We start from the raw sequence: 13770 nt of genomic DNA, 5'->3' as shown, positions 1-13770 counted from the left end.
CTAAACACAAAATCCACAATGCAATTTGGAGATAATAAGGTTTCCTAGAAGTGCACAAGGCCATTAAAATCAGTGAAATACAAAATGATGTAACTGTATACCTGTATTCTGGTTTATCGTTATGACGTAGAAAGGAATTGAAGAAAAAAGTAGGAAGCGTGCCAGGTGCACCCACCTCTCCACTGTGGAGCAAAAACTTTAGCAGCTGTGCTCCCTCAAAGTGGTCTGTCTACAGGTGTAAAGCTACTGTTGTGAAGCCATGCAGTGATGCAGGGACCATCACAGAAACCTGGCAATTATCGACACAACTCTCATGTGTTGCTGGAATCTTTTTAGACATAAAGAAACTGTGCTGTACTGTGCATATCACATCATGGCATTTACCTAAACATGTGGCTGGGTTCAAGTTGGACCTCTTTAAACTTTCACATCCTCTGCATTCCCTAAATCACAACCTTTAAAACGTGATGTTATTATAGAGCATATTATAGAGCATAAAGACGATCTCTCATGCAATTGAATAATTTACTGCTGTCTAGAACAAACCACTTTAACATCTAATAATCCAATACCATGTCCAGATTATTAACCAGTTGTCACACTTTTTCTATTTGGTGTAGCCTACATGCAGATTTATTATTCAATTTGGACAAAAAAGCATCACATACCATGGTTTTAATGGAGCAGTCAACAGCTAGTTCCTGCTAATTTAGCTAGTTAAGCTAGCCTGTCACATGGAATCTACTTTAGTGATTCATTAAGCAGACAATCAGATGACAGACACAGACAGTGAAGCTGTACAGTATCCTTGAGAATTTGGGACAAGATGCTTCATCAGGATCTAGGTCTCCTACAGCCCTTTTCTCACTACAGTAGACAATACATTCCTATGTTCATACGTACCATGAAAAAGTGTGATAGTATGGACATGTTGGCAATGTGCTGTTTGTGTAGCTACAATATGAGCAGCCTCTAATAAACACATTTCACCATGAGGATTTTTGTCGTCACTGGCCTGACTATGAAGGCTAAACTATAAATTACTCTTAAAGGTAAATCTCATTATAGCCATGTAGATGTTTAGCAACGGTATGTGCCTGAAATTAATTAATTTCCATCTTAAATCTTATACCAAATGCATTTAAACAAAAATACGCCCACCTCAATACACCAAACTAACAAATAGCACGGTGTGAAGGAGGAAGATAATGAAAGATATCTCAGTGAAACCTTACCTGGTACGATATGTAACCTATGTCAGCAGTGTGATCCTTCGCATTATCTTCAGTGCTCCCACCACGGATCCAAAATAATCCTTGTGATCATCGCATTGCTGTTTTGACGTCCTCTCAGTAAAGGCAGCTCCGCGAAGCCAGGTAATTCATCAATGACATTAACTGTACATCGTGCCCAATTCATTTGCTGTATGACCACCAGCACCACGCTGAAGAACTGCAACTTTTTGCTGTAATTGGGGCTATTCTTAGTTTCTCGCATTTAAACACATAATTGGCTTATGGCTGCTGACAGCGACAGGTCAGAGCCACCAATAGAGGATGGCGTGGGATCAGCTACACCGCTTTAACTAATCTGTCTGACGCCCAAAGGTGCGGTGGATCTCCGGTGGTAGGTGCGCTACAAAGAAGCCTGAGAAGGACGAACGATCTCGGCCAAACGAGTGGATTGTAGCCTGCTGCTATAGGGCTGCTCCCCCACAATGATCATAACACTGCGGGCTCTCCTCGAACAAGGGGTAAGAAAGCGTAGTAGCCTTGTCTTGCTGCAGGAGTCGGTGCTGGGAGGTTTATCCATGCCGCTTGCCTTCTCTATTGCGCGCAGCTTTTTTCTGCAGGCCCCGGGGTATCTGCGCAGGGACCAGGATACATAACAACCATTCAGGCCTGTCAGGAAGGCGCAGGGAGAATTTAAACTACTCAGCGCTAAATTAACTTAATTGTAGCCTACCTAATGTCCTTATTTAGTCACATGCCTTCGCAGAGCATGCTGCATACCGTCGTTGTTGTAGCGTATAGAAGATTATGCATGAACTCTACACGGTACCCTAACTACTATGGATTTCTGCAGAGCCCTAATGCATGTCATAGTCCACCAATGGTCCCGCAGTTAAATATGGACAGGAGATAAGATCCAATCCAAGGGCTAAAAGAAGATAATATTGCTCTGATGACAGTGATGATGCAAATAATAGCCCTCAAATCTTTAATAAATGCATATGATAACTGCAGCATCACTTTGTATCCTGGAAACATATATAAAACCTTTTATGCTTTGCCCATTGGTCCAAGTATGGAAATAAACTAACCAAGGAACTGATGATGCAAATAGCTGTCAAATCATTTATCAATGGATATGATAACTGCAGCATCACCTTTGACCCTGGAAACAGATATACAACCTTTTATGCTTTGCCAATTGGTCCCATATGGAAATAAACGAACCAAGGAACTATGGGAAAGAACGTACACCTCTTAGTTTAATTAAAATCCCAGTTATTTATTTGTGATACTGTTAAACACAGGTATACTGACATAAAACAAAAATAATCATAGCCTATTTAAAAGTGTATTTATACCCTGTGTTCACCATTATCCAAGGTACTGTGAGAATCCCATCTGAAAACCTTTATAACTTGGATGTATAGTTGTCTGTTAGTCAGCATAAAACAAATAGCTTTATCAGTCATGGAAGCAGGTCTCTTATTTATAGTTTGAATATTAACACAACATTACTAGCATAATACAGACAAAGAAAGAAAGAAAGGAACCATTTAAAATTCTTAAACATTTCAAATGTGTCCATATACTTTATTATGTTGCTTTATGCTGTGTATGTTTCACCTGTACACTGGCTGTTGTAACATTAATCTTTGTGAAAAATGTTGCAGCAAAGACATTTTGTGGACAAAGGCAGTTGCCGAAACATTTAATTTTAGTTAGAGAAACAATTTCAACTCCTTGTTGACCATGCTCAATGAGCCATTAACCATATTGGCACTCCCTCCCAGCTATTCTCTTTATTGTCATCAGGAAAACATTTTTTTTTAATGAAATGTAAAAATAAATAAATATGCTGCCTCATGTTTCACTCATTGGGACATTCTTATTTCACATGACATTACATATATGTCTCTCATGCAGAAGAAGTTCTATATTTTAAGTAAGGCTAATGTCTGCCCTTTGCAATACATTTCAAATAAAAGCATAACACAACATCTTATGTATCATGTTTTAAACAGAAAAGGGACAAAACAAAATGGAAAGAGATAGATGGATAGGTAGATAGATAGGTAGATAGATAGATAGATAGATAGATAGATAGGCGGAAGGAAGGAGGAAGGATGGATGTAGGAGGCGGTGGGTGTGTCTCTGGATCAGTGACGTACTGCTGGGACGCATGCCCCGTGCGCACTGCGCGTCCTGGCCTGTCAGTTGTAGCCAGATGGAAACGTAGGCAAGTGAATTTTGGTGAGGTCATGTATTTTTAAGCCGCACAACGGAATAAACCATCCTTTACCGGCGGCATAAACAATTAGTCCGGAACATTTCGCCGCAGATCACACCAAGGCGCGATCGATAGTATCGTTTGATGACAGAGGTAAGATGAGGATTCGCACCTCTGCTCCTCAGACGTGCTCATTGTTTGGCCGTGGGGGAGGGTCGTATGTCGCTATTTGCATGCTGCTTAACCACAGTGTTGTTGTTTAACGTTGTTACAGTGTAGCTTCACTTATTACTTACCCGACTTACCTACTCTTCGTGTCGTTACAATGAGATGTGTCCGTACATGTTGTAGCCTTTAAATATCGTGTGCAGATTGAAGCTAGCATACGCCGACTGCGCACTGATTCACAAACAGGCCCTGTCATATCGCGATATGACTGTCATTAAGGCTACAATAATGTCTTCTTGTGCAGCGGCCGGCGTATTCGCAGTCAAGCGGTTACGGTATTAGCTCCTTTTTGCCGTCTTTACAGTGTTTTACCTGCAAGCTACCTATGCTTTTAACAGGAAATAGAGGGGTCGTGTGGCCAAGGTTAACACGCTGACAACGAGTTAAAATAAAAACGGGTCGATAGTGTTGCTCCACTGTTAATATAGGCCCGGAGCAGGGTCTGCTTTTCCTCTGTCTCTCTCCGCCCTGCTGACACTTTTCATGTGTGGACTGGGAACATGGCTGTTTCAGTTTGGGCATATATAATGGGACTGGAGCTATTGTATCAACAAGGTAGATTATAATAAACGTCTGCAGTTCAGATTAGTTCTTGTTTTTCCTCATCTGCTGTTGCGGGATGCATCTAAATTGGAAGAACACAATATTCAAATTATGTAAGGAACATTATCATACAATTAGATTTTGTAATTACATTTTATAAACAAGAAAACTACTTCATATTATGTTGTGTTAATAAGTGATGTTACAGTTTTCCAAGGAAGGGCATTTTTGTAATTTGTTTAATTTATGTTTATGTTTACCAGTGCCATGATCTGAATTGTCCTTGAAGTATGTGCTTCTGAAACCATTCATTAAATCATTAAGCAAAGCAGCCTATAGAAAACAGAGTTTAGGTCATTAGAGAGCAGTGTGCTCCAGGAATGACCTCCCCATGTTTATGCTTTTGCTGGATACATTTTGAGACTATATGTATTACAGTTCGCTGCCTTCAAATCCTCAAACCACGAGGTCCAGACCTCTTACTGTAGGTGCTGCTGAGACTACTGATGTGGCTGCTGCACTCCTTATAAATACTGCAGCTGACACATAACTGCAATCTAATGGAAGGCCATTGATTTCAGCAGTATTTGCCAATGCAGCATGTAGTTAAGCGTCAATACTAGTTATTTCTCAGCAGGGGCAGTGGTATTAACACAGTGGGTTTTAATGTGATCCAATGTGCCTGTGATTCCCTCCCTGCAATGACCTGACCTCAATTACCACCTTGAATAGCCATTATTATAATCATGATCTTACTACAAAGTAATACCACCCACATCACTGCACACTACCTGCAATGTCAAGCCTTCATAACTAGCCAACGAAGATGATGGTAGCCTAATTGTCTTCCTGTCTGAAAAATAAAAAGAAGCGGCATGTCTATTTTCATGTTGTGAGGGAGGCGGATGTTATGTACGTCTTTGTGACGTTGAACGAACAGAAGGAGAGCTGACTCATTTTTCTCTGGCAATTATATCCCTCATATGGACCGAGTGTCGGCAGAGTGAAAGAGTGGGGAGGGTGATTACGCTTATATAAGAATTGAAGAAAGGAAAAGGAAGCTGAATATTCCTTTTTTGATTTTTAAGGTGGTTCTGTTGACTTGAAATACGTTGGGGAATATCATTCACAGAAATGTGGCGTCTCTGTGTTGCCTGTTGTCTGGACTCACAGCCGCATGGTGCAACTTGACCCAGTTAGCATGTGCCTGTGGAAGACCCGCTTGTAGAACTGGGCTTGAGTCCTGGGCTGGGGTCCAAACTCACAGGAATTATCACCTAGCTTGGTTTTCCAGTGTGACAGTCACTATGAGAGTCGTGTTTCACATGATGGAGTAGACCTTCTCGTTGCCTGCTGTTCTGTCACCACCATTGCTGACGATTTCAAATCCTCCATCCTGGTGTGTTTGCTGAGTTGCTTGGATAAGGAAACGCAGTGCTCGCCTCAATTGTGAAATTCAGCAATATCTTTTCTCCTTTCCTTCTAGTTTGCTTTCTTTTGAGCAGAGATTTCATTTGACTGTCTTTTTGCTCATCTGCTGGTGTAGTCCTGGAACAAATATTTAATTGTGTCCCTGTCTTTGTGTACACAGAGGACATTTTTGGATGCACAGAGAGAAATAATAGAAGACCTCGCCATGAACAAAAACAAGAAAGAAAGAGAGTTCTACAGCCTAGATGTTGGGGACTCAACGTTTACAGTACTCAAGCGATACCAGAACCTGAGACCCATCGGCTCAGGAGCTCAGGGAATCGTCTGGTGAGTGATGCAACCTGTCAACATTTTTAGTCAACAGCTGATTGCAAAAATAAAGGTCACTGATATGTTACCAGAACGCTCATGATTAAGAAATCACAATAGGAATCTATATAAACAGGAAATTGTAATACTCTTTTTGTACTTGTACTTTATGTTGTTAATGAAAATAGGAGAGCTGTTTAGACTATTGAAGTCATAATACATAACCTGTAATGTTTACTCATTTTCATGCTACATCTGTGACCATATTTTTTAAATGATTTGCTAACTATGTTCCTCAGCTCTGCCTATGACCAAAACCTGGAACGAAATGTTGCCATCAAGAAGCTGAGTCGGCCGTTTCAAAATCAAACCCATGCCAAGAGGGCGTACAGAGAGCTAGTCCTAATGAAATATGTCAATCACAAAAATGTAAGTTTGCAAATAAATTCACTCGCATAACCAGTGGGAGACATGGTGTTTGAGAATGACAACATGTGTATGGAGATTGTATGCTTTAATGTATGTGCTTTACTTTATGTAACTGACATGACACCACTGTTCTGATTCATGTCATTTTATACCCACAGATCATCCACCTATTAAATGTATTTTCACCACAAAAAACATTAGAAGATTTCGCAGATGTGTAAGTATTTAGGGCAGTACGTTTGCATACAGTTAAGTATGTATCATTTCTGTGATTGAATTATTTCCTTCTCGTATGTTTGCTGAAACTGTTTCTGCCCCGTCAGATACTTGGTGATGGAGCTGATGGATGCTAACCTGTGCCAGGTCATTCAGATGGAACTGGACCATGAGAGGCTGTCCTATCTGCTCTATCAGACATTGTGTGGCATCAAACACCTGCATGCCGCCGGAATCATTCACAGGGTGAGCATCAGCTGGCTATGTCTGCACAGACTAATGCCACGCAGGTTTCCTGACAAAAAGGGAACCGGTAAACCCTCTGTGACACTTTACACTGAAATGTAAGGGCAGTATTTTAATGACCAACAAATCTATATTTAAAATAAATTGGAGATATAAAAAATCTCAAAAAAAAACATCAATAAAAAATGATTAACGTTCTATACTTCAACTATTGTTGATGAAATGTCTTTGAACAAAACACTGAATTTCTTGCTACTTTTCTGAGGTTTATATAGGGTTGGGAACCGAAACTCGGTTCCAGATGAGAACCGATAAGAAAATGCCAGGTACCGGGTACCCATACAAAATACACAATTTCGGTTCTGCTTAACGGTTCCTAGACGCGGTAGACCCTGTATTCCACCGGGTCCGTCTGCGCCGCGGTGACCCGGTGGAATACAGGGTAAGGGCTGACTGGCCATCTGTGTGTTCTGGAGAATTACAGAACGGCCGGTCGTCAGCGGGCCGTTGACGGCCGGCTCGGTATGCTGACGGCCGGCACCGCCCTTCATTTTTTTAAACGGCATCATGTAAGTTACGCTGACAGGCGACAGAGGTCCACAGTTGCCCCGCAGCAAGGCTCGCCCTGCCTTCCCGTAGACAGTTCATGAGCTCAGTCACTTCATGACGCCAAAGATAGATCGCGGTAAACGCTCTAAAGTGAGGCTCCACTACACTAAAAAAGAAAAAGACAAGGCACAGTGTAATGCCTGTTAATAGCTTGCCATAGGCATAGCTCTGCAGTTAAAATAAAGCACAGCTATTGTGCAATACATTTGTATTGCATGTATATTTTTTATTTGTAAAAACGTTAAAGCTTAAAAGAATAAAGATATTTTTGTTATCTAAACGTTTGACCTCTTTCTTTTACAATGTTGGAATCGAAACTGGGAATCGATAAGAAACGGAATCGATAAGCAGAACCGGAATCAGAATCGATACATTTCAAACGATACCCATCCCTAGGTTTATATGAGCTGGTACATACTTCTGACCTCCACTTTGAAAAGGGAAGGTGAACATTTTATGTCATATTGATTAACAATAAGAAGTTGTAGACTGAGGTTTACAATTGCACTTCATCATGAAAAGGCATAACGACTCCCAACTAGTGATATAGCACCAAAACCTTGGTGTAATATACCAGTACTTGATTTATAGTGGCATTACTTGATTCATCTTGAAACTGTAAACTTTAGATGCTTCTAGAAAGCAAAGGCAATTTGTATTGCAGAGAAACATGGCATAAACAAAAAATGAATCTCCAAAAAAGATCTTGAGCAGGAGCTGTCAGGTGGATTTGACTCTTGGGTAATGTTTTATCATATGATTTTTAAACAAGGTACTGTAATTACAAAAACCCACAAAAAGTTATCACTGTTTAAGTAATGCTGCTTCATGCCACCACTTGCTGATACTGTACATCACTACATCTGCATTCTTTTGTCATTGCTTGTAAATGACAAAATTAACAATAGAAATCACACTTTGCTGTGTGTTTCTCTGTAGGACCTGAAGCCCAGCAACATAGTTGTCAAGTCAGATTGTACACTGAAGATTTTGGACTTTGGCTTGGCTCGGACAGCTGCCACGGGCCTCTTGATGACACCGTATGTGGTTACACGCTACTACAGAGCCCCAGAGGTTATCCTGGGCATGGGCTACCAAGCAAATGGTTAGTGTTCATCTACTGAATGCACTGTTTTTGTGTTAGATCTTTTATAACCCATGTACAGGCACCTGAAGATAAGTCTTGCTATTAACACAAGCTTCATGGTGCTTCTTCACATGATGGGACTTTGTTTTAACAAACTGCTCACTAACCGGCCTCCTGCGTGTAACTAACCTGTTGTTGTGCATTCCTCTCACCTCTTACCGGCTTTGTTCCACTGCACTAGTGGACATATGGTCTGTGGGCTGCATACTGGCGGAAATGGTTCGCCATAAAATCCTCTTCCCGGGAAGGGACTGTATCCTTGGGTCTATTTTAATATTCCTTCACGCTTTTACAGTCTTTTCTAAAGGGTCTGCGCCTCCTGCTGAGCAGACTGTCAGATCTTTCCCTAGTCAAATGTTGGCTCGAATACAGTATGCGGTGCCAGGCTTTGGGGACTTTCTATAATAGCCCTGTTTAACATGTATTATTGGAAGCTTTCTGACTGCCATGGGCTTTAAACATGTCAGTTTTCATTTTCATCACTGCCTTGCTTTCTCTCATATATCTTGCTGATGCTGCATGTTCTCCATTTTCATTCCCACTGCCATTCTGTGTGCATCATTTTCACCTTGTTGTGCTTTTATTTTTATCCCACCATTTTGTTTGCATGTCCACCTCCCTGTCATCTACACATCCATGTGCAGTGGATGTATGGTCAGTGGGCTGCATAGTGGCCGAGATGATCAAGGGGTGCGTGTTGTTCCCCGGCACTGATCGTATCCTTCCCTGTCATTAATTCATCACTGTCATCACTTCATGCCGTGTGAAGAGAACTGGGTTCCCCTCATTCATTCCCAAAATGTTCCCCCCTGGAAACAGGAACTCCATCATTGCTCGACTATATTAAACCAGAGCAGAGAATAAAGGGCAATAGATTGATTGATACTTGCTGAGACAGATTGTTTATTATAATAGCTGCGTAGGAAAAGAGTGATAGGCTGCATCATTTATGTTATCTAAGTTTGTGTGTAAGTTTGTGAACAATTTAAGAAGAGTTTGCAACGACAAAGAATGCTGCTGGTGTGTTACTGTATATGTGTTTCCTTAACGTTTACACTTTAGACATCGACCAGTGGAACAAGGTAATTGAGCAGCTAGGCACTCCATCTCAGGATTTTCTAATGAAGCTGAACCAGTCAGTAAGAACGTACGTAGAAAACAGGCCACGCTATGCTGGGTACACCTTTGAGAAACTCTTCCCAGATGTGCTCTTCCCTGCCGACTCTGATCACAACAAACTCAAAGGTAGTGTGTTTTGTATTTACTATAGTCATATGACCTAATAGACTACTTCACCAAATACATGTTTAGACTTGTGTTTATTTGCAGAGCTTCTTATGTATTTGATGTTTCTCCCCTCAGCGAGCCAAGCCAGAGATCTTTTATCCAAGATGTTGGTGATCGATGCCTCCAAGCGCATCTCCGTAGATGAGGCCCTGCAGCACCCCTACATTAACGTTTGGTACGACCCAGCCGAAGTGGAAGCGGTAAGTTGATCTCTGATCTTTAACTGAGTCATGCGATTTTTATTACATCACTTGATGTGGAAATTTGGCGTCACTCTTGTGCCCCTGATCTGCCATTTAAGCCTTTCTCTCTTTCTCAGCCCATTCCAAAGATCCTAGATAAGCAGCTGGATGAGAGGGAGCATACCGTGGAGGAGTGGAAAGGTCGGACATCATGCTAAGACTCTTTCACACTTCACTCAACACTTCTCCCAGTCCGTTTTAAGTGTATTATTTACCCTCTGGCTTCTGAAGCAGCACAAGAATTACCTATGAGGTGTCACTCTGTAATCTGAGTGAATAGTCTGATAAAATACATTTATTCTGATGGATGTCAGTGTTGTTTTTGTACCTCAAAAATAGTTATATGTAGATAAATACATTTTAGTTTCAAGTTATTTACAAAACCAGCTGGTTAATCAAACATCTAACATGTTAATATGCAACTTTTAATCATTTATAAATCCAAGCTATTTTTTCATCGATATGTAAACGTTAAACTCTATGATTATCTGTTTACAAATGGTGACGTGATCACGAAAAGCACAAAAATAAACCATGTCTAAAGAAATCCAGTGGGACAGCCAGTAAATGTGCAGATATGCAGTTGCTTGATTGCCGAAGTAGTTGCCCATGGAGATCTGTATCATCACTGTAGTTGCCAGAGGATGCGTTGAATGATTTGAAATCAATTTTTAAAGCCCCTCCGTTAGTGTTTTCCACTGTGGGGAACCTGATTCGGTGGCGCAAACAAGGACTTCAGATTGAAAAAACATCCCTTTCAGTTGTGCTGCAGGATGAGCTCATCCTAACCCCTTCCTGGTATAATGACCCTTTACTTATTTTAAAAAGGGTCACGCCCGTCACCACACGTCATTGATCTCTACCTGTTTCTCCTGTCCCACTTAACCTTCTCCTGTTCTGTCATTTGTAGTGCTAATTTATAAGGAAGTGAGTGAGTGGGAGGAGCATAAAAGAAATGGTGTGATAAGAGGCCAGCCTCCTCCTCTAGGTGAGTAATCTTTATAATTTGGGGATATAAGAAGCGTTGGGAAGAATGAACCAGTAAATAAATAGAAGCGCACGATATAAGAAGGTTAATGTTAGCCTGAATGTGTTCTGGGTTCTGACGCTCAAATGTTAATACTTTTTTATTTTATACAAAAGTATCTGAATACAAATATGATGGTAGGTTAAACCAATCTACATTATGTCAAATCTGAGATTTCTAGACTTCTGGATATTGTTAAAGAATGATGTAAAGTCATTGTTTTTTTTAACCCTTCAATATTTCAGCTTAAAGTACAGTGTATTACGGTCATGAAGAGGTGAAGTCTTTGGAGAATAAAGTAATTAATTTGGAATATTTTAAGAATGAAGCCATCATATTTTTCTAATAAAGTTGAAATATTGCTATAAAGCTCTGGTTATTTTCAAATAAAATCAAAATATTTCGGGACCAAGGTTGTCATATTTCCAGAATGTATGTTATGTTATTTAAGCTTCACATAATTTGACTTGCAAATGACCAACAATTTAAAATGACTGTTTTCATCTGTATGTGTGACTCAGCAGACGATGGCAGTTTCATGTTTTTTCAATCAAACCTATGTGGTGACGTGTGTTTTTCGCAGCACAGGTGCAGCAGTGATTGACAGCCCCCCTCAACCCACGTCATCCTCCTCTTCGGCCAACGATGTCTCGTCCATGTCCACAGAGCCCACTGACCCTAGCAGTGACCCCACCATCACCTCTGAAACAGACAGCAGTTTAGACAGCCACACCTCTCTGGGTGCGCTGGCCTGCTGCAGATAACACACGCATACAATCCACAAACACACACACACACCTACACAAAAAAACCAACCTTTCCTCATCAGTGTGTGTGATGGGAGAGGGTTTAGGCCAATGGAACTTCTCATGTTAGTTTGTAGAGCTGAGCTTTTAATGTACAGTTTGTTTTTATTTCCCCTCCCCCTATACTACTGTAAATGACTGTGGTTTGAAATTGTATCATTATAACTGTATTTTTGCTGCAAAGAAGAGAGTATGTTTTGATGTGAATCTGTGATATGTGATGGAAGAGAGGGATTCGACTGTACTTTACTCATTGCTGTTTTTTTTTGCTACTGCTACACAGTTGAAAACCACATTGTTAGCACTGCAATATTATGTTGAGTATATTTTTTGAATTGTTCATTTGGCATTTTTGTATTGTTTTGGGACATGTGAATGAATCTACACCAATTCTCTTTTTTAACAGTAGTCTATAGTGCACTTCATCTTGAATCAAAATGCAGATGAATGATTTTTTAAAAATATTTTCCCTCATCTTTCTTGTAGAAAGCGTCCTTTGGTGTATCCACCTTATTTCTTAGTATTACGTCACCTCTGATTGTGTGCATCTTGACAAGCAGTCAAATGGTCTATTTCCCTGACACTGAATTTCTTTTTTACTATAGCATACTGTTAACTAACTGTATTTTAACTTATGTAGGTAGATGTAACTTGTAGGTGATGGTCTGTTGGATGAGGAACAACAGGGTGAATGTAAGTGAATAGAAATGTTGCTTAGTGAGGAGCCAGTGATTACTGTTAGCACTGTAACAATTTAATATAGTCCACTCCACTGGCTAGAATGAGTTCTGTATTTGGGACTGTCACCAGAAAGTCTAAATCACTTTCAGACATTGGTCACAGCTGTCTGATATTTAACATGTTTAATTTAAGTGCCCTTACTCACTTCAATAATTTTTCAGTCCTCTTTGTTGCAGATGCTCCTCTCTTCTGTGGTGCGTCTTTCTGAGTTCTACCTCACATGCACACATGTTTTTTGAAGATGCATTATGTATATCACAGCACACATCATTGGAAAGAACACAAGATCCATATTTTTTCTTTATTTGCGTTATTTATTTATTTATTTCAAGCTAGGAGGCGTCTATTGTATGTAATGTACATTTAATTCAGAACTACTATTTATATGCATTTTGTTTCATTTTTTGTTTGTTTTTCTGTGCAATATACTTCATAGATTAATATAGTCAGTGATTGATCTGTACATTTTACTGGAAATGTATGTATGTTTTCTGAGGCTCAGGAAACTGCTACTTGCCATGGTAACCTTTGGATGTATATGATGGCTCAAATTCCCAACCTGTCCCTTTGCTCTTTTCATAGTTGGGCACTCCAGGCAGTGACCCATAGCATCAGCTCCCAGAATGCACTTTGGGGATTGTGACGCATGTCCTTACCCCTTTCTAGGCCACATCTCAACTGACTGTTGTGACTTCCTGTTTTTGTCATTTTCCTCTTCTCCATTTCCTCAAAAATAGAAAAAGATAGAATAGAATACGCATGAGTTTTCTCTGAGCAAATCTGGCTTTAGTGCAGGTACATTTAGAGGAAAGATGGGAATTCGGCACCACTGGGATGATGTTGCAGTCTTCTGATGGGTTGGCCAAATACTGACAGCAAAGAGCTAACCTGTTGTAGTGTGTTTAGATCAGGCCAGTTATGTAAAGTTAAGCCTTTTGATCTGAAATTGCCTCACTAACAGACCAATTATATACATCAGAAATGGAAACTGTCTACCTTCAACTCCAACAAATAAAAGAGTTGAATTTTTAACGTCTCATTGTTCTT

General features: G+C 40.3%; 2 protein-coding genes across 8 annotated transcripts in view; one reads left to right on the top strand and one right to left on the bottom strand.

Annotated features, from left to right (window-relative positions):
- Positions 1 to 1311, bottom strand: part of ptpn20 (protein tyrosine phosphatase non-receptor type 20) — a 24911-nt gene extending 23600 nt beyond the window's left edge. The window contains exon 1 of the mRNA XM_034100612.1: positions 1236 to 1311. The gene's annotated coding sequence lies outside the window, so the exon portion shown is untranslated. The remainder of the gene's footprint in view (positions 1 to 1235) is intronic.
- mapk8a (mitogen-activated protein kinase 8a) lies at positions 1290 to 13755 on the top strand. 7 transcript variants are annotated; one of them, XM_034100621.2, is made up of 12 exons: positions 1290 to 1376; positions 5825 to 5991; positions 6273 to 6402; positions 6561 to 6619; positions 6726 to 6864; positions 8413 to 8578; positions 9265 to 9336; positions 9683 to 9865; positions 9983 to 10107; positions 10227 to 10290; positions 11060 to 11137; positions 11765 to 13755. In XM_034100621.2, the coding sequence occupies exons 2-12, from the start codon at positions 5870 to 5872 to the stop codon at positions 11938 to 11940; spliced, it is 1314 nt and encodes a 437-aa protein (XP_033956512.1). In that variant the 5' UTR covers positions 1290 to 1376; positions 5825 to 5869; the 3' UTR covers positions 11941 to 13755. The 7 variants fall into 7 exon arrangements, with proteins under 7 accessions (XP_033956512.1, XP_033956511.1, XP_033956509.1 ...); XM_034100618.2 differs by lacking the exons at positions 1290 to 1376; positions 9265 to 9336 and adding exons at positions 1546 to 1753; positions 8802 to 8873; XM_034100622.2 differs by lacking the exon at positions 1290 to 1376 and adding an exon at positions 1547 to 1753 and having other exon boundaries at positions 11760 to 11869.
- The last annotated feature ends 15 nt before the right edge of the window (positions 13756 to 13770 follow it).

This window comes from Pseudochaenichthys georgianus, chromosome 15, assembly GCF_902827115.2.
Source record: "Pseudochaenichthys georgianus chromosome 15, fPseGeo1.2, whole genome shotgun sequence".
Taxonomy (NCBI): domain Eukaryota; kingdom Metazoa; phylum Chordata; class Actinopteri; order Perciformes; family Channichthyidae; genus Pseudochaenichthys; species Pseudochaenichthys georgianus.
This window is presented reverse-complemented; position numbering and strand designations above follow the sequence as displayed.

What these genes read in the sequence shown, in the direction of transcription:
- mapk8a (XM_034100618.2), top strand. Translation starts at nt 1,718, where the DNA reads ATGATCATAACACTGCGGGCTCTCCTCGAACAAGGG. An exon ending in TTAGAAGATTTCGCAGATGT is followed by an intron (nt 6,620 to 6,725) that starts GTAAGTATTTAG and finishes CTGCCCCGTCAG; the next exon opens with ATACTTGGTGATGGAGCTGA. An exon ending in ACCCAGCCGAAGTGGAAGCG is followed by an intron (nt 10,108 to 10,226) that starts GTAAGTTGATCT and finishes TCTCTTTCTCAG; the next exon opens with CCCATTCCAAAGATCCTAGA.